This window comes from Bos grunniens, chromosome 15 (assembly GCF_055505025.1).
Source record: "Bos grunniens cultivar Pamir isolate PY7600 chromosome 15, Bosgru_T2T1.0, whole genome shotgun sequence".
Classification (NCBI taxonomy): Eukaryota; Metazoa; Chordata; class Mammalia; order Artiodactyla; family Bovidae; genus Bos; species Bos grunniens.
This window is the reverse complement of record NC_141179.1, coordinates 18,373,389-18,398,383: the sequence shown is the minus strand read 5'-3', so window position 1 is coordinate 18,398,383 and position 24,995 is coordinate 18,373,389. Positions and strand designations below refer to the sequence as shown.

Genomic DNA, 24,995 nt, shown 5'->3' with positions numbered 1-24,995 from the left:
AAAATGAACAAACAATAAGGACTATTGTTGCTGCTGCTGCTAAGTCGCTTCAGTTGTGTCCGACTCTGTGCGACCCATAAACGGCAGCCCACCAGGCTCCCCCGTCCCTGGGATTCTCCAGGCAAGAACACTAGAGTGGGTTGCCATTTCCTTTTCCAATGCATGAAAGTGAAAAGTGAAAGTAAAGTCGCTCAGTCGTGTCTGACTCTTCGCGACCCCATGGACTGTAGCCTACCACGCTCCTCCATCCATGGGATTTTCCAGGCAAGAGTTCTAGAGTGGGTTGCCATTGCCTTCTCTGAATAAGGACTATTAAACAATTACAGATTGCCTTCCCATATCCTGATATTTAAGCATTATTATTTAGTTGTTTCAAACCTCTCCATTTTCAAAATTCTCTTCTCCAGACTTGGGAGTTAGCAAAATAAATACCTGCATATTAAACTTTAAATCATACAGAAATAATTAAATAGCCCACATTCAAACAGGAGAAAAGAAAAACAGGGTAAAAATAATCAGCCACCAATAATTTATCTTTGATTTTTCACAGGGAAAATGATTAAATATTAAAGCTGAAATGGACCTTAAAGATCTCTATACATCCTTGTGTGTGCACACAGTCATGTCCAACTCTTTGAGACCCCATAGACTGTAGCCTGTCAGGCTCCTCTGTCCATGGGATTTTCCAGCAAGAATACTGAAGAGGGTTGACATTTTCTACTCCAATAACTCTAGTAAGAAACTTTACAGTAAGAAACCAAGACCCAGTGGGTGTTCTTGTGGCTTGCCTAAAGTCATGTAGCTGGCTTACTGGCACAGCTAGGACCAGATCCTAAGTTAACTGATAATCTTCAATATGCTTTCATTTATAAAAGCTGTCTTGATTCTCATAATATCATTAATACCTAATTTTAAATATCTTTCACATGTGCCATATGCAAACCTACCTATAGAAATCTTCAATGTTTGTGTAATTTAATAAAATAAAAGGAAAAGAAGATACACTGTATTCAGGATCTTGAAGATTTAGCCATTCCAATACCAAATAATCCAAATGAGAAGCCATGAAATCTTCTAAACATCTATATCCAAAAGTTTCAGAAACTGTCTTTAAAACCTGTACAAATCAAAAAAGAAGTTAATGTTTTAATAGTGAAATAATAAATCACTTACATCCTTAATATTATTTACAGTATGGCTTTGAGCATTCATGTAGCTTTTCTATCCCTTGATTAACTTATCTATGCTGTTGTTGTTTGTTATTTAGTCACAAAGTCATGTCTGACTCTTTTGTAACCCCATGGACTGTAGCTCACCAGACTCCTCTGTCCATGGGATTTCCCAGGCAAGAATACTGGGTGGGGAAGGTCCTTCTCCAGGGGATTTTTCCCACCCAGGGATCAAACCTGGGGAAAAAGTTCCACTGGAAACCATGCTAGTTACATCAAGCCATGATCAGTCATTGGTTTATCGTGTAAAAATAAAGGATGGAAAGGCCTGGAATTTCTCAAACCAAGAGTGCTGAAGTGTTGGACCAGGGCAGGAGTAAACGTTCTACAACACTGGACTCTGGTCTTTCTAATCATGCAACTTAAAAGCTTTCCATATCTAAAATTTGACTTCTCGCCCCACTGGATTCCAAGGTCGTGCTCCAGAATCCACCAGGCAAAATACATACTGCTTTTTTATCTCCATGCATTTCCCCCAAAAAATACTATTCGAGAGGGTCTGGTGTGAATGATGACCGGTCACTCACTCTTATTAGTTCAATGACAGTCTTGTGAAATGCTCTTAAACTGAATGTAAAAAATGACACTGTATACAAATAAATACACTCTCTTCAAATCTAAAAAATAAAACCATCTCCAACTCTTTAATAAATGCCATATTTAAAATCTAGCTTTAATTGTTTAAAAGTTATCAAAGGATAATTATAATAAAAATATTCATACATATATACCTTTTTAACGAGGTGAGGCTCTAGTCCATTCTCTTTCACAGACTTGCATAGGGCGAATAAAGCCTGCTTTTCACAGACAGGGCTACAGTATAACACCACAGCTATCATCATCAGTAAAGTGGCTTTTCTATTACAAATCTCATCCAAAGTTTCAGAGTTTTCAGTTCTGTGGGACTTTAGAATTTTTAAAACAATAGGTAATATAAATATTTAAATATTCCAAATAAACCAACCAGGCTAACACCAAAGAATACCACAACAACATCTAAACAGCCAGTGAACAGTTTTAAATCTTATAGTGATGGAGTTAAAGAGATTATGAGAAAGGACCAAAGTTGCTACAATGGGAAAGACTGCTGTTTATAACACCTCATAGAATAAGAATTGTCAAACATTTCAATGAAGTATAAAGCACTTTGAAGAAAAAAGAAGAGAAAAAAAGTAACTACAGGAATGTGAGCAAGACTAAATCTCATCAACTACCAAGTACTACCTTCTAAGATGTTTTATCATCTTATTACCATTATAACTTAATATATATAGCTCTTTATCCTTTAAAAATATCATAGATATCACCAAAAAAAACCTAATAAAGTCATACTACTAGATAAAATGATACATGCTTCTAGCTTAACAATCAATCATCAAACTCTTCCAACAGACATAAACATTTTTTGACTTACTATAATTGATAGAAGTTTATCTTCACTTTTAGAAAAAATGGCCAGTCACTGATCCTATTTCTATTTTTGGTAAAAGAAAAAGTAAGGACCTAATTCCTTTACTAAATGGCAATCATTGACATGTTTAAAAATAGTTATGATCTTCCCAGGAAGTCAACTCCTTTACCTATTCTGTATGAGAGATAGGTCTAGAGACTCTCTAACATTTTAGTTAGAGATTTACTTTTACTGGGAACAAAACCAGCTGCCCTCTAAAATGAATAGAAGATTCAAGTTCTTCTTATAAACTAGCTCATTACAGTCCGCTTCTATTACTGACATCTAAGATGGAATTTGCTTAACCATTACAATGTTGGTTCATATTATGCTCTCAAGATGTAAAATTTCTTAGATCTTTCTCCAAATAAACTGCTGTCAGATCAGTGTTTTCTCTTTTTGTACATGACATGCTGATTTTAAAATACATAATATACGTTATCTCTAGTAAATTTTATATTATTTACACTCATTTTTGTAACCTCTTGAAATCTTTTTCAAAATTCACATTTTTTTTCATGCGATTTTCCTTTTCAGTTTTGTTCTGTTATAGAACATATAATCATTTGAGTAACTGCTTCACATACTTTGAATGAACCAATCAAGGCATATATGAATGAATAAATTCTACCACTAAAACAACTTCTGCCGTTTTAAGAAAAGATATTATTCTACAGAAAAATATGAAAATAATAAGGTTTATTAGAGAGCACAAAGATAATTTGATCTTCCCAATTAGAACATTTTCTTCTCAATCCATTTCTTTCTCTTGTTACCTGTTGTGAATTAGCTTTTAATCAGATCTTATGAAATAAAATTTTAAGCTAAAAAATAAGCCATTTATACTCCCATAAAAACTCAGTAAATTCTGTTTTTCCCACAAAAATGCTGCATATAAATTGAACCAAAAGAAACTGCCATTATTAAACCAATTTTGACCTATAAATGAAGCAATTTCAATTAATTCATATAGCTGTTCTACTCTAACTATGAACAATAGATATAAACTATCTTAGGCCAAACTTGGTAAAATAACATATGGCATATTTATAGAAAGTATATGTAATAACAAATATACATTAATAAAATTACCAATTCTCTCATTCCTTCCTGAGCTTTAAAGTATGCATTTTCAAAAGCTGTTTGCTGAAGCTTCAAAGGAAGTGCTTTCAATGTGGAAGAACCTCGTTTTATATGCTGAAACAATCTTTAAAAAAAAAAAGCAAAGAGTGAAATGATTTTTAATCTTAAACTCTACTTCCCAAAGCATATTTACAGGGCAAAAATAAATCACTTTGTGAGACATACTAACATATTAGGTCTTCCTTCAAAAGACCAAGGAAATGTAAGTCTAGTAGGTTCAAAGCTACTAGTATCAGGATCTTTACCAAACAACCCATATTCTCCTAGAACTGAAAAGTGTCTGAAAAGATCTCTTAGCTTATTGCCCACACTTGAATATCCCTGAATGCAAACTAACCAGAAAAAAAATTTGTCCTCTGGTAAAATACCAACAAGAAGAAGCCACAGGCTCTTATATCAACCTGCTCTAACATTTAATCACAACTTAAAAGTTATTGCTTCCCTGATAGCTCAGTTGGTAAATAATTTGCCTGCAATGCAGGAGATCTCGGTTCAATTTTTGGGTTGGGAAGATCTGCTGGAGAAGGGACAGGCTACCCAGTATTCTTGGGCTTCTCTGTAGGCTCAGCTGGTAAAGAATCCATCTGTGATGCAGGAGTCCTGGGTTCGATCCCTGGGTAGGGAAGATCCCCTAGATAAGGGAAAGGCTACCCACTCTAATATTCTGGCCTGTACAGTCCATGGGGTCACAAAGAGTTGGACACAACTGATCGACTTTCACTTTCTAAAAGGTATTAGCTTTAATGTCTTGATGTTCAATTAAAATTATGTTTATGTGGTAAAGGAGAGCTGATTAGTGCTTTTTTGCATAATGTACCGTCATATTTCGGAGAAGGCAATGGCACCCCACTCCAGTACTCTTGCCTGGAAAATCCCATGGACGGAGGAGCCTGGCAGGCTGCAGTCCAGGGGGTCGCTAAGAGTCAGACACGACTGAGTGACTTCACTTTCACTTTTCACTTTCATGCATTGGAGAAGGAAATGGCAACCCACTCCAGTGTTCTTGCCTGGAGAATCCCAGGGATAGGGGAGCCTGGTGGGCTGCCGTCTATGGGGTTGCACAGAGTCGGACACGACTGAAGTGACTTAGCAGCAGCAGCAACCGTCATATTTAAGGACAACTCTTTAGCCAATTTTGTCTTTTATACTAATCAAAACATATGAAAGTATCAACTTTTTGGTATTTCTCTCATTCCTCAGTTTCTCCAATCTCTCTTCAGCAGCTTAATATTAAATATCTAACAAGTAAACAACTAATAAGTAAATAAATATGCTCATGCCGTTCATGAATTTATGCATTTTTGAATCCTAAGAGATTTTTTAAATGTCAGCACTACACTGCTTTATTATATTCAACTTGTTATCCTGTCATCCCAGATCTTTAATTTCTGTACATATTTTCTTTTTTAAGTATTTGAAATAAAGCACACATTAGCAAACATTACAATGCACTGTGGTTTTACTAAAAATAGTCCTAAACCTGAGGAGTTAGACATGTTTCTGACCTATGAAAACATTATTTTCAGAATATCAAAATTTTGGACACATCATGTTTTCTAATGTGTGTATTTATGTGACTGCATGGTAATTTCTTCAGTGTTCTTTATTGGTCATCTACATTTGAACAGAAAAACTGCTCAAATGATTTTTAGCTTTGATGTTTTAAGCATAATGTAATTTTTTTCAAATATTCATTGATTTTACAAATTATTAAACACCTGACACATTCCAAGTGTTATTTTAGGTGCTAAGTACACAGGAAAAGAGACAAACACTCTCTGGAGCTCATATCCTAGATAAATGTATTAAAATATAATATTTCAACTGGTGATAAATGCTATAGAGAAAAATAAAGCAGAGAGATTTTGTTTATAGGAGAGTGAGGTGGGAAAGGCAGAGGTAGGATACAATCTGGAGTTTTAAAATTAACTTAATAACCCATTAAACATACAGTTGCTAAAATTTAATATTTGCTTCTTCAGGTTGTTATTGTTGCTCAGTCGCTAAATCAAGTGTGAATCTTTGTGAACCCATGAAATGCAGCACGTCAGGCTTCCCCGTCCTTAGCTATCTTTCTAAGTTTGCTCAAACTGATGTCCATTGAGTCAGTGATAACATCCAAACATCTCATCCTCTGTTGCTCCCTTCTCCTCTTTCCTTCAATCTTTCCCAACAACAGGTTCTTTTCCAATGAGTCAGCTCTTGGCATGAGGTGGCCAAAGCAGCTTCACCATCAGTCCTTCCAATGAATATTCAGGGTTGATTTCCTTTAGGAATCTCCTTGCTGTCCAAGGTACTCTCAAGAGTCTTCTCCAACACCACAGTTCGATAGCATCAATTCTTTGGCACTCAGCCTTCTTTATGGTCCAACTCTCACATGTATAAATGACTAATGGAAAAACCATAGCTTTGATTAGACAGACCTTTGTTGGCAAAGTGATGTCTCTCTGCTTTCTAATATGCTATTTAGGTTTATCATAGCTTGTCTTCAAGGAGCAAGCATCTTTTCATCATGGCTGCAGTCCCTGTCCGCAATGATTCTGGAGCCCAAGATAACAAAATCTGTCACTGTTTCCACTTTTTCCCCATCTATTTGCCCTAAGTGATGGGACCAGATGCCATGATCTTAGTTTTTTGAATGCTGAGTTTTAAGCCAATTTTTCACTCTCCTCTTTCACCTTCATCAAGAGACTCTTTAGTTCCTCTTTGCTTTCTGCCATTAGAATGGTACGATCTGCACATCTGAGGTTGTTGATATTTCTCCTGGCAATCTTGATTCCAGCTTGTGCTTCATCCAGCCCAGAATTTCTCATGATGTACTCTGCACATAAGTTAAATAAGAAGGGTGACAATAATCAGCCTTGATGTATGCCTTTCCCAATTTTGAACCAGTCCGTTGTTCCATGTCTGGTTCTAACTGCTGTTCCTTGACTTGCAGACAGGTTTCTCAGGAGGCAGGTGAGGTGGTCTGGTATTCCCATCCCTTTCAGAATTTTCTACAGCTTGTTGTAATCCACACAGTCAAAGGCTTCTTTAGTACTCAAACATAACACATTCTTGTGGGAGAATCACTCCAATGCCTAATTTTATGTTCACTTGAATAAATATGATTATAACTAGCAAAATGTAAAATGCGATAATTTTCATTTTATAAACTCATGTAAAATCTAATACCTAAAAGCCCTGTATCTCTAATTGGGAGTAGACACATCTCATTCATCTCAACCACTTACTAGATGTATGGCACTTATCACCTTACTTTATCTGTCTAAGCCACAGAGTTTTCATGACTAAATTAGATAAAATAATCATATCTAAGTGAAAGAGTTGTCAGAATTAAGAGAAAACAAAAATGTCAGGCATACAGTCTATGCTTAGTAATCATTATTTTTAATATCACCCCTAGTGAGCTATGACTGTGCTAGACCTTGAACTGCTATCTGCAGCACTCCAGATACTTCATGAATACTTGACCTATTACCTATTGATTGACTCCGCAGCCAACATGCGAACTTGGTGATGATTATCAGCAAGAAACTGTGGAAATACTTCATTTACAGGAAGATCTTTTCCCTTTACATTCAGAATAGACCATTTTGAATAAGGATCAGCCTATGGGAAAAGATCAATTGAGGTTAAAGGTGAAATACCAAGAGAAAAACCACCCATTAACAAATAGAAATAAAGACTGCTTTTAAAACATCACTGGAGACCTTACTAATAATTAAAGTGGAATAACTTACCTCAAGCAAAGTTTTAAGGCATTTTACTAGTGCCATTCTTACAGAGAATGTACTTTTCCCCTCCTTTGTTAAGTGCCTGAAATAAAGTACATGTCTTAATATCAAGTAATTATTCCAATAAAAGCATAGTCAAAAAAGAAATTACTGGACATTAAGATTATTCTAGGCAGCTTCCAAAATTACTTTCCATGATAAATTTAATTCTCACTATGCAGTATATGCCATTTTTCTCACCTTTCAAAAATTCCAGCTAATAAATTGGTTTGAAAAGCAGCTTATTTTAATGTATTTGTGTCATATGATTATACCTCATTTGGGGGCTATCACACTTCAGCTAACCATGTTATTGAAAACATGCTTGAAAAGGAAAACATTTTTAGTGTTGTATATCAAAGATTTAAAAAACCATATTCTGTACTGATTCAGAAATCCTTACTCACCAAATGGTATGAGGGTCCTGAATTACATATATATGCTCCTCTATAATATCTTAGTATTATCTCACACTGTGATTCTGTGCATGAAACAATCAGATACTGACAAGGCCAACTTGTTCACTTTAGGAATATAAACTACTCAACTGATTTATTAGACTTGTTGTACTTTGCTTTAATTCATCATACTTGTCAAACTATTAAGTGGTTCAGAATTCAAACAGAAATACACTAAACTCACTTTAGGAAGCCAAGCCTTAAGCAGAAAACAACGTAGTTCTTCAAGCAATTAAGAAGGGAAATACAACTTACATTTCAGTATTGTTAAAAAACATATATAGCTACATTCAAGGATTAGAAGAAAATCACTAAAGTAGAAATGCAAAGTTTGCATTTGCATGCAAAAGTGGCAAAAGAAAAACACGAACTTCATAAAATAATCTACACCCACCAAAATGCTCCAATCACTGTTAGAAACTGTCCTTGAGCATCCCTTGTGTTCTCATCATCCATATTTCTGTGACACAGGTTCATCACTACGTGAAGGACATGGTTTAAAATGGTTTTACAAACATCTTGGTCACGGTGATAAGATGAACACACATTGCTGTGGTGGAAAAAATTTAACTTTATCAGCATAACAGAACACACCAGTTTGGTTTATAAATTTAGAGTGAATATTCTATATGGTTTTCATGTCTTACGGTAGTGGTTTTAGAAGTTTTGCAACATCTTCCATTGGCAAGGGATATTCTTCTCCAGGAAGAGCCTTTAAAAGCACTAGATACTAAGACAGGGGGTGGAGCGGGGCGGGGGGAAGTGGGGGAATTAGTTTTTTTTGTTCAAATGATATTTATATATCATTCACTTAAATAAATACATATATGCAAACCATAAATTCATATATATAAACACATGTGCCTACACATACACACTTGAGCAGTGAATTTTTTTACCAGGCAATAGCAGGAGAGTTTGAAGTCAAAGAGAGTGGGACACAAATCCTAGCACCACAATGTTACTACTTGTGTGGTTTTAACACTTGCCTTGTCATCTACCTCTTTGTACTCTCAGCTGTAAAATAAGGATACAGCGCTTAACTGGCCAGATTACTGTGAAGATGAAAGGAAATGCATGTAAAGGTCTAAATTTTTTTGACACCGTTCAGTGAGTGACAGCTGTTACCACTGTTGGGATTAACCGTCTGAGCAAGAGTCTGAAACTATGTCACCACCTCTGAAAACAATACTTGAGGTTTAAAACTTCAATGGTTAAAACCTATTCTATTAATGAATTTTAGAAAGCAGAGATAAATATGCACAGTGAATAATCCAAATACCCTGACTTATCGTCCTGTAGGCTCTCTATGGTACAATATAAAGGGCTTCTCAGCAACCACTAGTATAATGGTAAGTTATAACTAGGCAGCCAGTTTCTGACATGTCAAATAATTTTCTTGCTGTATTAAGAATCAGAAGCCTTCCCCCACCGCCATCATCTATATGTAGAAAAATGTTTCTTACTCCTTCTGATATTATAAAAAGAACATTAAGTTGGACCATTTTAAATATACGCCATGAGAGTCATGTGTGATATTAGTGAGTGTCTTGAAATGACTTTTTAACATCAAAGCCCCAGAAAAGGATACAGCTCTCCCAGCTGGTTGGGGCTAGAGACATTACTAGAGTGTTGCCAGGTTGGAAACCAAGGGATCAAACAGGACTCAACCTAACATATTTGCCAGAGCTAGGAGATCAGCCAGGATGTTCACCAAAGCTAGAATATGACAAGAAATTCTATCAGGGACTCAACCTCAATATTTCCAAGGGATTCTAATTGGCATGTTTCCCATGGCTGGGGAAATCACCTAACATGTTTGCCAACTTGCTGCCTGTGACTAGGGATATGACCATAGACTCATCCAGCATACTCACTGAGATAGGAGCTCCCACCACATGTTCACCAACATGGGGGCTAAGCACCCATGGTCAGGAGATAAGTTATTTGTAATAATATTAAGTAAACAAATCCATCGAGGTTAAGTGGAAAGCCAGATTTCTTACTCTTGGAAAGGGAGCTACACATATGGACAGAGAAAAATAAATTCTACAGTGCTGGATTGGAATTGGAGGTATCTATCTGTAAATGAGTAGGCTGATGAAGGAAGCAAAGGAGAGAGATTACTTTTGTTTAAATCTAAATTTAATGAGGAAACATGAGACAAATTCAAACAGTAGGATTCTATACAGCGGCTATACTATTCAAAAATAGTCATGAAAGATAAGGAAAGAGTAAAGAACTCTTCCACACTGAAAGAAAGTGAACAGACCTGGGAACTAATAAACGATCATATTTATTAGTTAACATGATATAATGTTAATTTCTTGATGATTATACATCAATGTTAATTGATGTATAATTAACTGTACAATGTTAATTTCTTGATGATGATACTGTGGTTATATAGGAGAGCATCACTGTTTTTAGGACATATACACTAAAGTAAATGGGCATCATATTTGAATATTTAATGTCAAAATGGTACAGAAAAAAAGTATGTGTCTGTGTGTGTGTGTGTTTGTGTATGGGCATAGCATGCAGAGAAAGATAAGTCAAATGTAGCAAAATGTTAATTACAGAGGCTTAGGAATGAAATATATGACATTCTGTAGTATTTTAACTTTATAGCCACTTTGAAATTACATTAAAACATTTTAAAGCATACAAACCAAGGTCAAGGCAAGATTCAGACTTCAATAACAATGTTATGTATTATTTTCATATTCAGAGTCTGTGCTTCTTGGCCTGATTTAAAATAATTTATAAAAATTATACCCAAAGCAAAGAAATCTATCCAAAGTCCATTCAAGTCTTAATGTTACAGTATCCACTTAAATGTTTTTACAGCACATTAAAAGTATATTTTATAACAGTCTCAGATTCATTTCTTAAGGAAGCAATTTCAATTCGTCAAAGGTACAATGTGATTCTTATATGTCAGTCCATTACATTTAGCTAGCAAGATCAAGTACACTCAAAGCACTTCTTTCACTGAACTCACCATGTGTAAATGAAGAGATCTGGTAGGGTCTAGCATGCTAGAATCAATTAACATTAATAATTCCCTCCGAATATCAGCTGCCCTAAATGACACAGTGTTAGTCTGAGCAGTGGTTACACACATACACAAGAACTTGAGCATGTCTAAAGAAAGTAGATCTTGCTTTGACAGATGTTCTTCAGCTAAAGGATTCATGGCACCTAAAAATAAAAAGCACTTATTAAGACTAATAGAGATGGGGAAAAAAAAAGACTAACAAAGGTGTAAAACAACCACATACATTGAACATTAACACAAGTATCTTCCCTGAACAACAGAAAAAGAAATAAAAATATATGGAAAGCAAAACTATAATAAATTTGATTACACACTAAAAGCTTCAAAATTCTTTATAAAAGGTTACTCTAGGATTCTGTCATCAAAAAATAATATATGGAAAAATATACATGGGCAAATAGTCACTGCAATATCATTAGAAAGGGATCTAAATTTCTGACAATAAACAAAATGGCCTAGTAAATTACAGTATGTATGTTAAATATGCTATTATACAGCCATTAAAAAGTATGATTATCAACAGCACAAGTACCTAAATGAAAAAACTGCTTCTAGTTAATGTTAAAAGAAAACAGACAAAGGTATAAAAAGGCATCTGAATATTGATGCTGATTATAATTTTGAATTATATGGGTCTATGTAGAAATAATAGAAAAAAGGTAAACAATGACTGCATTATGGGTGCTTTTGCACATCCTGCTTATTATTTCCAAATAACCAATATGTTTAGTTATCCAAAAATGTTTTTATTTCTTTAGCAATTATTTTAAATTCGCCCATGAAGGATAAAATAGGAACTGATAATAAATTCAATTAAATGTGAGATAATTCTAAACTGTATGGAAGGGAACAGTCCTAAATGACTACACAAAAAGGAAATAAAATGAGCATAAAATAATATATATGAAGGCTTTTATAATATCAAATAATACTAGAAGGTTAAAAAAAAAAATCTCATGCAATTAAATGTATTTACCAATAGTAATTTGGCTCTTTCCAGATTCATTTGTATCAGTAACACTACTAGCAGGGGAATCATTAAATAAACTCGTATATGACTGATCCTCCATCCTCGTTAGATTTTCATCAGTATCTTCTTTCAGTGATTCTACTTCTCCAAAGTCAAAAGGCTTTTTGATAATGAATGCCTTCAAACAAGAGAAAGAAAGATGTTTCAAGCTGGCTTCTTTCAGAAGCACTCTGCAGTTAAAATTGACCTAATCAAACAATTCAAGAATCAGGTGTATAAAATGGATATATAATCTGCACTGTCAATATAGCAGAATAATGCACAATCTTTACAAGTGACTTCTTACATTAAGAAACTTCATACTGCTGCAAACTGATGAGGGTGAAGGCAAGATTATAACTTGACTATATAGAGGACAGAATGACTATTTTGGAGGACAATGACAATATCTATCAAAAAGTATCAATAAAATTCATATTCCATTTGAACAAGAAATTCCATTTGTAAAATTTTCCTACATCCTTCAGAGGCACAAAAAGAAGAAGACAAAACTAAGAAATTTACTGCAGCAATTCTTTGGAGGAAAAAAACAAACATTTACAATTTTAATTAAGATCAGTTAGGTTAAAATACATATATGCTATTTTCATATATAATATAGAAACACCACATTGCTGCAAAACAAAAAAACAAGTAAGGCAGTAAGGTATAACTCTATAAAGCAGCACGGAAAGATGACTCAGATTTATCATTAAATGAAAACAATCAAGTTACAGAATATTCTTTCACTCATTAAATATTTGAATATCTACTATGTGCCAGGCACTGTTCCAGACAAAGAAGTATGCAAGCCATTGATATGAAAAAGAAAAATATATATTGCTTGTCTAGTAAGGTTTTTGTTTTTATGAATAGAGAATTCTTTTGAATTTTGGTACATTATATGCAAGTAATGCTCAAAATTCTCCAAGAAAGGCTTCAATAATACGTGAACCGTGAACTTCCATATGTTCAAGCTGGTTTTAGAAAAGGCAGAGGAACCAGAGATCAAATTGCCAACATCCACTGGATCATCGAAAAAGCAAGAGTTCCAGAAAAACACCTATTTCTGCTTTATTGACTATGCCAAAGCCTTTGACTGTGTGGATCACAATAAACTGTGGAAAATTCTTCAAGAGATGGGAATACCAGATCACCTGACCTGCCTCTTGAGAAACCTGTATGCAGGTCAGGAAGTAACAGTTAGAACTGGACATGGAACAACAGACTCATTCCAAATAGGAAAAGGAGTACGTCAAGGCTGTATATTGTCACCCTGCTTATTTAACTTCTATGCAGAGTACATCATGAGAAACACTGGACTGGAAAAAGCACAAGCTGGAATCAAGATTGCCAGGAGAAATATCAATAACCTCAGATATGCAGATGACACCACCCTTATGGCAGAAAGTGAAGAGGAACTAAAAAGCCTCTTGATGAAAGTGAAAGTGGAGAGTGAAAAAGTTGGCTTAAAGCTCAACATTCAGAAAACGAAGATCATGGCGTCCGGTCCCACCACTTCAGGGCAAATAGATGGGGAAACAGTGGTAACAGTGTCAGACTTCATTTTTCTGGGCTCCAAAATCACTGCAGATGGTGACTGCAGCCATGAGATTAAAAGACGCTTACTCTTTGGAAGGAAAATTATGACCAACCTAGACAGCATATTCAAAAGCAGAGACCTTACTTTGTCAACAAAGGTCAAGGCTATGGTTTTTCCAGTGGTCATGTATGGATGTGAGAGTTGGACTATAAAGAAAGCTGAATGCCGAAGAATTGATGCTTTTGAACTGTGGTGTTGGAGAAGACTCTTGAGAGTCCCTTGGACTGCAAGGAGATCCAACCAGTCCATCCTAAAGGAGATCAGTCCTGGGTGTTCACTGGAAGGACTGATGTTGAAGCTGAAACTCCAATACTTTGTCCACCTGATGCGAAGAGCTGACTCATTTGAAAAGACCATGATGCTGGGAAAGATTGAGGGCAGGAGGAGAAGGGGATGACAGAGAATGAGATGGTTAGATGGCATCACCGACTCAATGGACATGGGTTTGGGTGGACTCCAGGAGTTGGTGATGGACAGGAAGACCTGGCGTGCTGTGGGTCATGGGGTCGCAAAGAGTCAGACACGACTGAGCGACTGAACTGACGTTATACAGAAAAAAGTACTGAGTCTGAATGATTAATTTCCAAACACTTGGTCTATTATTATTCATTGAGAAATTAACAGACAAGCATATGGTATTGATAATAAGAAGCAAATACATTCTCCCCTGCAAACCAAATAACTTTATTAAATTTCCACATTTTTAAAGCATAAGATTCCATATACATGGAAAAGCGAAGTGATACATCCCTTTTCAAAGAAATTTCAAAGTTATATAAAGTACGTTAGAGTCAATGAAATATCATAGTAAAACAGGAAGCATACTTACTAAACTTTTACAAATATCTGCAATGTCATTCATTAGCTTTGATGTTAATAATCGTAAGAAGAAGCCAGATGCAATCTTATTTGGACTGTGCTGTAATTAAGACAAAACAGCAAGCAACAATATAAAAACAATTATTCTTCACATATAATATTTTCTCTTAGTGAATAAAATGTAGATGTTCTTTTATACTGGAAATTCTCTACCAGAATAAGCATGGATAAATAGTTTACTATTAGGAACAAGACATACATTGCTTCAAATATACTTACCTCTTTCTTAAAGTAATAATAACTGTAGCAAATATCTTTTATTGGACATAAACAACATTAAAGTAAAATACTAGCTACTGCCCCTAAACATACACAGGCAATAATCATAGCTTACAGTATATTCTTCCACTCTCTCCTTCTCCTCTTATCCCCCCAAAAAAACACTTCTAAAAATACATGTTGATAATACTGCTAATATGGCCACGTACTTAACATTAGCTTTAAAAGATGTTTCTGGTTATTATCAATACTCTGGCCTGACTACCCCTCAGGCCTCCTTCAAATAAAAACAAAGATTACACATAGCAGCAATCCTTCCACCAAATTTTATGTAAGTCTATCTGGGCAGAAGAGGGTAACATATGTGCCTGAATAGTTTATCTCTGCAGTGTCCACAAGCCCTTGGGTAGTGGTATGCATACCACATACCTGGTAGTCAAAAAGCTTTTATTAAATGAATGAAAGTACACTGGCAATAAGTTATCACTTAGCTGTTATATAAAAGGAGTAAGACAATCTCAGAAACTTTCCTGAAAGTTTCATGAGAAACTCAGATTACCTGTTGCTTTATTCATCTGAGTACTATCTTAATTTATCAATTTAATTTAAAATCAGTATACCTACTTATGAATGGATCCCCAAAACAGTAAGGACATCAACCAATTATCAACCTCCTGGAGAGGCTACACTGTCAAGCAGGAAGAACATCTTACCTTGGAACAGTTATGTAAGCAACTTGTACATAGATGTATCATATTTCTCAATGAAACAATTCTAGATTCTTCACTTGTCTTATTTTTAAACAAAGTGATACTTTCTCCAGCATACTGCATTAGAGACTATTAAGAAAAAAAGAAGGAAAAATCCAAACTTCAGGTAAAATCATAGCTTGTTGAAGGTTTTTTTTAAATTTTACTTAACAGGTAAAATTAATCCTTTCAAGAAGTTATGTTGGGTACATAATTAAAAATGAACAATTTTTTAAAAACAACAAATTTTATACCATGTTATCTTTACAAATCACACAACTGACAAAACAATACCCAGAGTTAGTTAATTTCATGCTTAGAAAGACTATTTGATTAATGCTTTTAAGAATTCTTTAGGATAATTGCTTCAGGAAAAACTTTTTAAAAGGATAGATAAAAATCCTTATTTTTGTTAATGAGATTGATTTTCAACATGATATTTCAATTGCTGCATTTATATTGGCTTAAAATAATTTCAAATCTTAAGAAAAGAGACACAGTATTATCTCCTCTCAGACTACATAAATGAAACAGTTAACCTATATAATAGTCTGTTTTCCAAACAAATATACCAATTTTCCCAGGAATATATTTCATTTAAATTAATCCAAAGTACTATTGATATAAATCTTCCTACCTTGGCTTTCTGGAATAATTCTGATTTGTATGCTTCCTCTTCAGCTATGACACCCAGGTAACAATAGCAGCCAAGAACACCCACCAAAAGACTTGAACACCGGACAAACATCTCTGAATTTGAAGTCTTAAAATATAAAAAGTTTAAGTGTACAGAATAAAAAGTTTTTATATATTTCATAAATCATTTGGAGTACTATTGTTTTTTGCAAGAGCAAATTTTGTCTTCACATTAAAAAACTACAGTTAACTAAATTAATAGTGCCATAATTCTGATCATCTCTAAAAAACATCTAAGGGATCCCTGCAGAGCTGTAATAACCAGGGTTCTCAGGAAATACAGAAGCATGTCCTGATGGCCAAGTAACACATCTTTTTCAAAAGTGGCTCAGTGTATTGCACACATACGTCCTTAAATATATGAGGTAAGGAAGAAAGAAAGAAAAAATTGATAGGCAAATAACAATCTATAATTCTTAGAATGTGAGCAGAAATCAGATTTATTCATAAAAAGACATTAAAATGACATTTTCAGTTTCTAAGAGATAAGGATCTTGATTTACTCAGCTTTTCAAACTCCACAGACAAGTACAAGATATTTTTATCAATAGCTACTGTCAACCAATTTTATAGAATTATGTAAGAAATGTGCAAATGTTTACAAACAAAAAAAAAGATTTTCAGATTTTTCTGTTCCTATATTATATGAAATGGCATTTTAGGAAAAAACACAGGAGATCTCATTACTCTATAATGAAAGTAGTTATAACTATAATCCAGAAGAAAGACAGTAATTAAGACCAAGATAGATCAAATAGGCACGTTGTCCTCTCTCTGGTTCTTTGGATCATAAGTTATGGCTACTGAATCTAGCCATAGTAGCTTGTAGGTTTTATTTTAGTCAACAAATACTTAAACATTTATCATATAATAAGGTATTGAAGAAGATACAAAGATCAAGAGAGATTATACATGCCCTTTAATGAGCTTCTAGCATAGTTTAAGAGATATTGGTGCATATGGTACAAAATTGGAGATATCAAGGGAACAGTTCATAAAAGTATGGGCATAATAAATGACAGAAACTGCTAGGACCTAACAGAAGCAGAAGACATTAAGAAGAGGCGACAAGAATACAGAGTGAGTGAGTGATAGTTGCTCAGTCATGTCAGACATTTTGCAACGCTATGGACTACCAGGCTCCTTTGTCCATTAATTCTCCAAGCAAGAATACTGGAATGGGTTGCCATTTTCTTGTCCAAGGATAAACAGAATAACTATACAAGAAGACACAGAAGAACTATACAAAAAGGTTTTAATGACTTGGATAACCACGATGGTGTGATCCTTCACCTAGAGCCGGATATCATTAGGAAGCATTCTACAAAACAAAGCTAGTAGAGGTGATGCAATTCCAGTTAAGCTACTTCAAATCCTCAAAGATGCTGTTTTTAAGATGCTGCACTCAGTGTCAGTAAATTCAGAAATTTCACCAGTGGCCATAGGACTGGAAAAGGTCAGTCTTCATCCAATCCCAAAGAAGGGTAATGCCAAACAGTGTTCGAACTACCATACAACTGCACTCATTTCAGATGCTAGCAAGGTTATGCTCAAAATCCTTCAAGTTAGACTTTAACATCATGTGAACTGGAAACATTCAGGTGTAAAACGTAAGCTTTGAAGAGGCAGAAGGACCAGAGATTCAACTGCCAACATTCGTTGGATCATGGAGAAAGCAAGGGAGTTCCAGAAAAACATCTACTTCTGCTTCATTAACTATGCTAAAGCCTGTGACAGTATTCAGTTCAGTTAAGGCCAGTTGCTCAGTTGGGTCCAACTCTTTGAGACCCCATAGACTACAGCACACCAGGCTTCCCTGTCTTTCACCATTTCCCGGAGCTTGCTCAAATTCATGTCCACCGAGCTGGTGATGCCACCCAACTATCTCACCGTGTGTCATCCCCTTATCCTCCTGCCTTCAATCTTTCCCAGCATCAGTGTCTTTTCCAATAAGTCAGCTCTTCTCATTGCGTGGCAAAAGTCCTAGAAGGTTCAGCTTCAGCATCAGTCTTTCCAATGAATATTCATGGTTAATTTCCTTTAGGATTGACTGGTTTGATCTCCCTGAAGTCCAAGGGACTGTCAAGAGTCTTCACCAACACCACAGCTCAAAAGCATCAATTCTTGGTGCTCAGCCTTCTTTATGGTCTAACTCTCATTAAAGCAGAAGTAGTCAATAAAGCAGAAGTAGGTGCTTTTCTGGAACTCTCTTGCTTTTTCTGTGATGCAACGGATGTTAGCAATTTGATCTCTGGTTCCTCTGCCTTTTCTAAATCCAGCTTGTACATCTGGAAGTTCTCAGTTACACAGTGTTGAAGCCTAGCTTAGAGGATACTGACCATTACTTTCCTAGGATGTGAAATGAGTACAATTGTGCGGTAGTCTGAACATGCTTTGGCATTCCCCTTCTTTGGGATTGTAATGAAAACTGGCCTTTTCCAGTTCTGTGGCCACTGGTAAGTTTTTCAAATTTGCTGGCATATTGAGTGCAGTCCTTTAACAGCATCTTTTAGGCTATGAAGTAGCCCAGCTGGAATTCCATCACCTCCACTAGCTTTGTTCACAGTGATGCTTCCTAAGGACCACTTGACTTCACACTCCAGGATGTATGGCTTAGGTGAGTGATCACATCATCGTGGTTATCCAGGTCATTAAGATCTGTTTTGTGTAGTTCTTCTGTGTATTCTTATCACCTCTTCTCAACATCTTCCGCTTCTGTTAGGCCCATTATCATTTCTATCCGTTATTGTGCCCATCTTTACATGAAATTCTCCCTTGGTATCTCCAATTTTCTTGAAGAGATCTCTAGTCTTTCCTATTCTGTTATTTTCCATTTTTTTGCATTGTTCACTTAGGAAGGCTTTCTTATCTCTCCTGCTATTTTTTGGAACTCTGCATTGAGATGGGTATATCTGTCCTTTTCTCCTTTGCCTTTCACCTTCTCTTCTTTTCTCAGCTATTTGACAGTATGGATTACAACAAATTGTGGTAAATCCTTCAAGAGATGTAAATACGAGACCACCTTACTTATCTCCTGAGAAACCTGTATGCAGATCAAGAAGCAACAATTAGAACCAGACATGGTTCTAACTGACTGGTTCAAAATTGAGAAAGGAGTATGACAAGGCTGTATACTGTCACTCTACTTATTTAATTTATAAGCAGAGGTCATCATACAAAATGCTGGTCCAGAATCACAAGCTGGAATCAAGATTGCTGGGAGAAATACCAGCAGTCTCAGATATGCATATGATACCACTCCAATGGCAAATAAAGCGAAGAGGAACTAAAGAGCCTCTTGATAAAAGTGAAAGAGAAGAGTGAAAATGCTGGCTTGAAACTCAGCATTCAAAAAATGAAGATTATGGCATCCGGTCCCATCACTTCATGGTAAACAGAAGTAGAATCAGTGACAGATTTTATTTTCTTGGGCTCCAAAAATCACTGCAGATGATGACTGCAACCATGAAATTAAAAGACGTTTGCTCCTTTGACAAACCTAGACAGCATATTAAAAGCAGACGTATCACTTTGACAACAAAAGTCTGTATAGTCAAAGCTACAGCTTTTCCAGGAGTCACGTGCAGAGTAAGGGCTAAACCATATAGAATGCCAAAGAACTGATGCTTTTGAATTGTGGTACTGGAGAATATTCTTGAGAGTCCACTGGACAACAAGGAGATTGACCAGTCAATTCTAAAGGAAATCAACCCTGAATATTCATTATAAGAACTGATGCTAAAGCTGAAGCTCCAATCCTTTGGCCACCTGATGTGAAGAGCTGATTCACTGGAAAAGACCCTTATGCTGGGAAAAGACTGAAGGCAAAAGGAGAAGGGATGAGAAAGACGATGAGAAAATTAGACAGCATCACTGACTCAACATACATGAATCTGAGCAAACTCCGGGAGACAGTGGACAGCAAAGCCTAGCATGCAACTCCATGGGGTTGCAAAGAGTCAGACACGACTTAGCGACTGAACAACAACAACATGAAAATTAAAAGATATACGGCTGAGATTATCAAAAAAGGCTTTCGTGAGGATTTTGACATGTGGATTATTTGAACACAGAGAAATGGGTAGAAAGACATAGGAGTTTTGATAAGAGAACAACACACACAATGAGAATTTTTTGATTTTAAGATGACAACGGAAATAATATGTAAGACATCACTAAATGACTGCTTAAATATGGGTGACTGTTAGTTCATTTATCAATGACTTCTCTCCCTTTTCATGCAACCAAAATCTATTAGATTAGTTTAAATTATGTACTTTTCTGTTATCGTAAAATTTCCCTCCTCTGAATTAAGGTTCTTTTTCATCAAATAATCTGTATGTTCAAAACCATTATTACTGCCCATTAACCTACCCAAAGAAATCTACTTCTTTAATGTCTGTAAGAATTTCTGGTTAAAAAAGTAATTCTTTTTCTTCAGTTTTACTTTTTTCATTCTAAGTTTTTTTGCAATTTGTAGACATGTGCTATTACTTTGCTTTTAAAATTAAGCTTCTCATCATCCTTAGGGCCTTTCCTGACATATTTCTCCTTCCTAACAGTCTACCAAAGTAGAATCAAACACAGGCTTTCGCTCTTCTTGAAAATCTCACCTCAGATGAGTAGTTATTTAGAAGCTGTTCTGACAGTCTCAGAAGATAGCGATCCAGTGACTCCTTGAGGTTTTGGTGGACAGAAAAGCCTACACTGGATTGGTGCTTTTCTATTGTATGTTCTTTCACAATGGTTAAAAAATCCATCTTGTCAAAAGTTGTCTGAAGAAACAGATCTTCAGCTTCTGAGAATGAAGGTTCTTCTGTATCTTTTTGGTGTTGCTCACTTTAAAGAAGTAAGATTTTCAATTTATAAGATCAAATTGTCAACTAGTTTACCTTTATATAGCATCTATCTATCACAAATAAAACATTAACTTAGCATTAACATTGAATCTATGTTATTCAAAGATTGCTCATGTAATTAGTGAATTATTCTTTAAATGCTTTTCTTCTTTGGATTTTTATAACTACTTACATTGAATTTCATTATTCAGTAGCAATTTCACTAACAAATGGACAAGAGAAATAAAAGATTCAATCTAAAAGGCAAATTCAGAAGTATTAAAAAAAACATCAATTAACAACAGATATAAACATTAAGAATAACATTATCTGAGGGACTTCTCTGGTGGGCCAGTGGTTGAGAATCTGCCTTGCAATGCATGGGACACAGGTTTGATTCCTGGTCAGATCCCACATGTAGTGGAGCAACTAAGCTTTCACGCAGCAAGCACTAAGCCTGTGCACTCCAGAGCCTGCTTGCCACAACTAGAGAGCTCAACTACTGGGCCCACATGCCAAACCTTCAAGAGTCTGCATGCTACAATGAAAGATCCCACGTGCCGCAACTCAGACTTGAGGCACTCAAATAAATAAAAAAAAGAAAATGAAAACCAAATTATCTGAAAACTTTTCCCTTTTTTTTACATTTCTCCAAAATGTAGATTTTTTTTGTATTATGCCCTCTTGAGAAAGACTAGAAAACTTCATGCCAGTGAATCATTTTCAGTCACAGTGATAAACATAAGCCTCTGAAGTCAATCGACTAAAATGAGGTTTTTGGATTTTTGTTTTCCCTATACTAAATTATCATTAGTTTTTAAAGTAGTCATTCAGATTTTATTTGACATATAAAAAAAGCCTTTTCCATGTGTTTATGTTAATATCCCATCATAAACACATTATAGAACATAAATTATAATTATTGAAGTTAAAGAAACTTTTCCCTTGCTAACAGTTATAATTTTTTTAATTGACCAATTTGGTTCACAATTTTTAAGATGTAGCTACCACTCTGCTAAAATTATTATCTTTGTTAATTAAAACAACACAGAACTCCATTAGGAAACATACCATTCTGGCACACTTTGGAAAAAATTCATTGCTGCTTTACAGTTTTTCATAGTGAGACTCACGAGAATTTTCTCCAGGGTAAGATGAGGAAAATTACTATGAAGTAAAAAATAGAGATCTTTACTTAAAAGACCAAAAGCCATTTAAAGCATTCTTTAAACTTAAACGCCCACACTTAACTAAAAATATTGATCTCTAAAATGTGGACCCCAAATTAAAACTGTTTCCATCTGTACTAAATTTCTTAACAACTGAAAAAGTACTTAAGGAACATAAATTTTATGTTACTATCATTTTCAACACTTCTAGATGTAGGGTCATATTCAATTTTCAAAGAGCCTAAACAACTATGAAATTCAAGTCAAATCACTAGGATCCAGAGGAACTCCTTCAATCACTCAGTTCCAATTACTGACTGAGGACAGGTTAAGTGGGCAAGTTGCTCCCCATTTTAGTGCTTAAGTCCCAGTTTGTCTTTTTAATTTCTTTCCCTCATTAATTTAACATATTTAGCCCAGAAAGCATTCTCCTTATGATTCCACGATATAACCTGAGTGGATATATGTTCAGATGGACCTATTTAGGGACAATCATCACCATGTAACTCTCACTGTCTAGGCAGTGAGAGAAAAAAAAGTAAAAGAACTTGGGCAAAGATTCAGGTACAAAGACACAGAACACTATGAAACAAAAGGACTGTTTAATAGTTAGGACTAATTCTGGAAAATTCTAGAAGATGACTGCAAAATAAAGCCATCTAGTATCAAATAAGAAATGGAGAGCACCTTACAAAATAAATTTAAAAAGCAGCAGCATGCTAAGGAACTCAAATTACCTGCAAAGAATTGGAGGTAGTTCTGTACTGTCTTCAAAGTCATCCTCTAACTGACAGAATAAGAGCCATTTCATTATCAATTCCTTTAAAGAATTTCTGCTTACATCACATATATTTTTCTCAATTCCTATTGTTACTGATTCTGGAACTACACAGATTGTCAGTGCCAAAGTCAAACAGCATACTGCGGGACTGTCGCAAAACAAAAGACAATTAATATTAAAAGTAAACTTTTTGCATAGAATACAAACTATGGTTACCAAAGGGAAAAGGAGGTGGGAGAGGGATAAATTAAGAATTTGGGATTATCAGACATAAATTACTATGTGTAAAATAGATATACAACAAGGTCCTACTGTATACACAAGGAACTATATTCAATATTCTGTAATAAACCATAAGAAAAGAATATGAAACAAAATATACATATACACACTCACACACACACACACACACACATATAGAAAAAACTGAATCACTTTGCTTATATACCAGAAACTAACACAATACTGTAAATCAACTATACTTCAATTTTAAAACACTTAGGCTCTTAGAGGGACAGAGACCATGTGTATCTTTTTACTACTCTGTGGTCAATTTTTAGGACATGTGCTGGCACACGGTAGATATATAAACTTCTATGGACTAAATGAGCACAAAAAATCCAACTACATTTGAGAAAATTCTTGACTTAGTACTATCTTATTGTAACAGTATGCAATACTAAGAGAAATAAAGTTTATTCTATTTATGAGCAAACAGATAATTGCTAATTACAAATAAAAGAAATTTAAATACTTCATCTTTAAAACTGGGCTTAGTAATCTCTTCATATTTCAAACTTACTTATTAAGACTTCCTTAACAAACAAAAGAATCTGAAACAGAATTTAACATATTTTTAACTGAAGTTAGAAATTACAAAAATCAGGAAATATATATGCTGCAAAATATAATTAATAGACAACTTACCATGAAGGTCTACAGGCTGACCCAGTAAATAACTTCCAGAATTCTCTGTCAACCTCAACTAAACTGCCTTGAATTATGGCTCCAAGTAAGCCGAAGTTTTCAGTTTGTATTTGTTCAGAACTTATACCACGAAAAGTAATAGACCAAATTTTAATCCAGATTTTCAATAAATCTGACTTTTGTGAGCTTTCTAGGTTTGATCTCTTGCCTTGACACAATGCAACTTCCATAAGACATCGTAACACATATGGTGTGCGTTCCCCACGTCGCTGTTGAGGTAAAAGCTGGTATAGTATCATTAGTAATGGTGACAACTCACAGTTAGGTAAACTTGCAGGATATTTTGATATTAATTGAGTTGCGATTTGTAACCTAAAAAAAAAGTACAAATAATTTGAAAATTATTCTACTCCATTAAGATGCCAAAGGAAAATAAATATAGACATAGTACTCATACAATATCCTAATTAGAACATTGTCATCATCATTTTCCAGACTACCCTCAAAATAAACTGGCTGTTAGTAATTATTTGGTCCTACTTCCTAAAGTGGCAAGAAGATTGACAGCATTTTGGCTAGCTGGGTAAGCTATCATATTTTGCTTACAAATAACTAAATTTGCTTATAAATAACTAAATTACCAATATTCTACTTCTTACTGCACACTTCCCTGCCCTTCAGCCACCAACAATATACCTTGAGAACAAAAACCAAAAAAAAATGTTTCCCCCGACATTAATTCAGTTAATTCAGTAAGTATTTGCTGCGAGTGCCCTAGAATGTGTGCGACTCAAGAATAGAAACTGCAACTTATTCACTCTCTACCCCTTATGCCTGGCACATAGTAGGTGTTCAATAAATGACCTCACTAAATGGATAAATTAAAGAATATGAAATAGGTACCATCAACTATAGGAAATAAACAAGAATTCAGCAGTAAGTATCAAAATCAATATATATATCCCCCCCAATAACTCAACTATATTTAAACATTACATTGACATGGGA

General features: G+C 35.0%; 1 protein-coding gene across 15 annotated transcripts in view; it reads right to left on the bottom strand.

The window, feature by feature from the left end:
* ATM (ATM serine/threonine kinase) overlaps positions 1-24,995 on the bottom strand; it is a 155,115-nt gene that overhangs the window by 92,930 nt on the left and 37,190 nt on the right. For all 15 annotated transcript variants that reach the window (XR_015141808.1, XM_086339054.1, XM_086339051.1 and 12 more), the window contains 16 exons: positions 23,988-24,359; positions 23,017-23,208; positions 22,182-22,277; positions 20,886-21,111; positions 16,214-16,339; positions 15,541-15,666; positions 14,559-14,648; positions 12,094-12,265; positions 11,061-11,260; positions 8,704-8,786; positions 8,451-8,606; positions 7,566-7,641; positions 7,304-7,434; positions 3,772-3,886; positions 1,961-2,134; positions 948-1,117 (listed from right to left, as the gene is read on the bottom strand). Coding sequence is in view for 14 of the 15 variants with exons in the window: in XM_086339054.1 (XP_086195180.1) it covers positions 948-1,117; positions 1,961-2,134; positions 3,772-3,886; positions 7,304-7,434; positions 7,566-7,641; positions 8,451-8,606; positions 8,704-8,786; positions 11,061-11,260; positions 12,094-12,265; positions 14,559-14,648; positions 15,541-15,666; positions 16,214-16,339; positions 20,886-21,111; positions 22,182-22,277; positions 23,017-23,208; positions 23,988-24,359 (2,505 nt within the window). In the remaining variant the exon portion in view is untranslated. The remainder of the gene's footprint in view (positions 1-947; positions 1,118-1,960; positions 2,135-3,771; positions 3,887-7,303; positions 7,435-7,565; positions 7,642-8,450; positions 8,607-8,703; positions 8,787-11,060; positions 11,261-12,093; positions 12,266-14,558; positions 14,649-15,540; positions 15,667-16,213; positions 16,340-20,885; positions 21,112-22,181; positions 22,278-23,016; positions 23,209-23,987; positions 24,360-24,995) is intronic.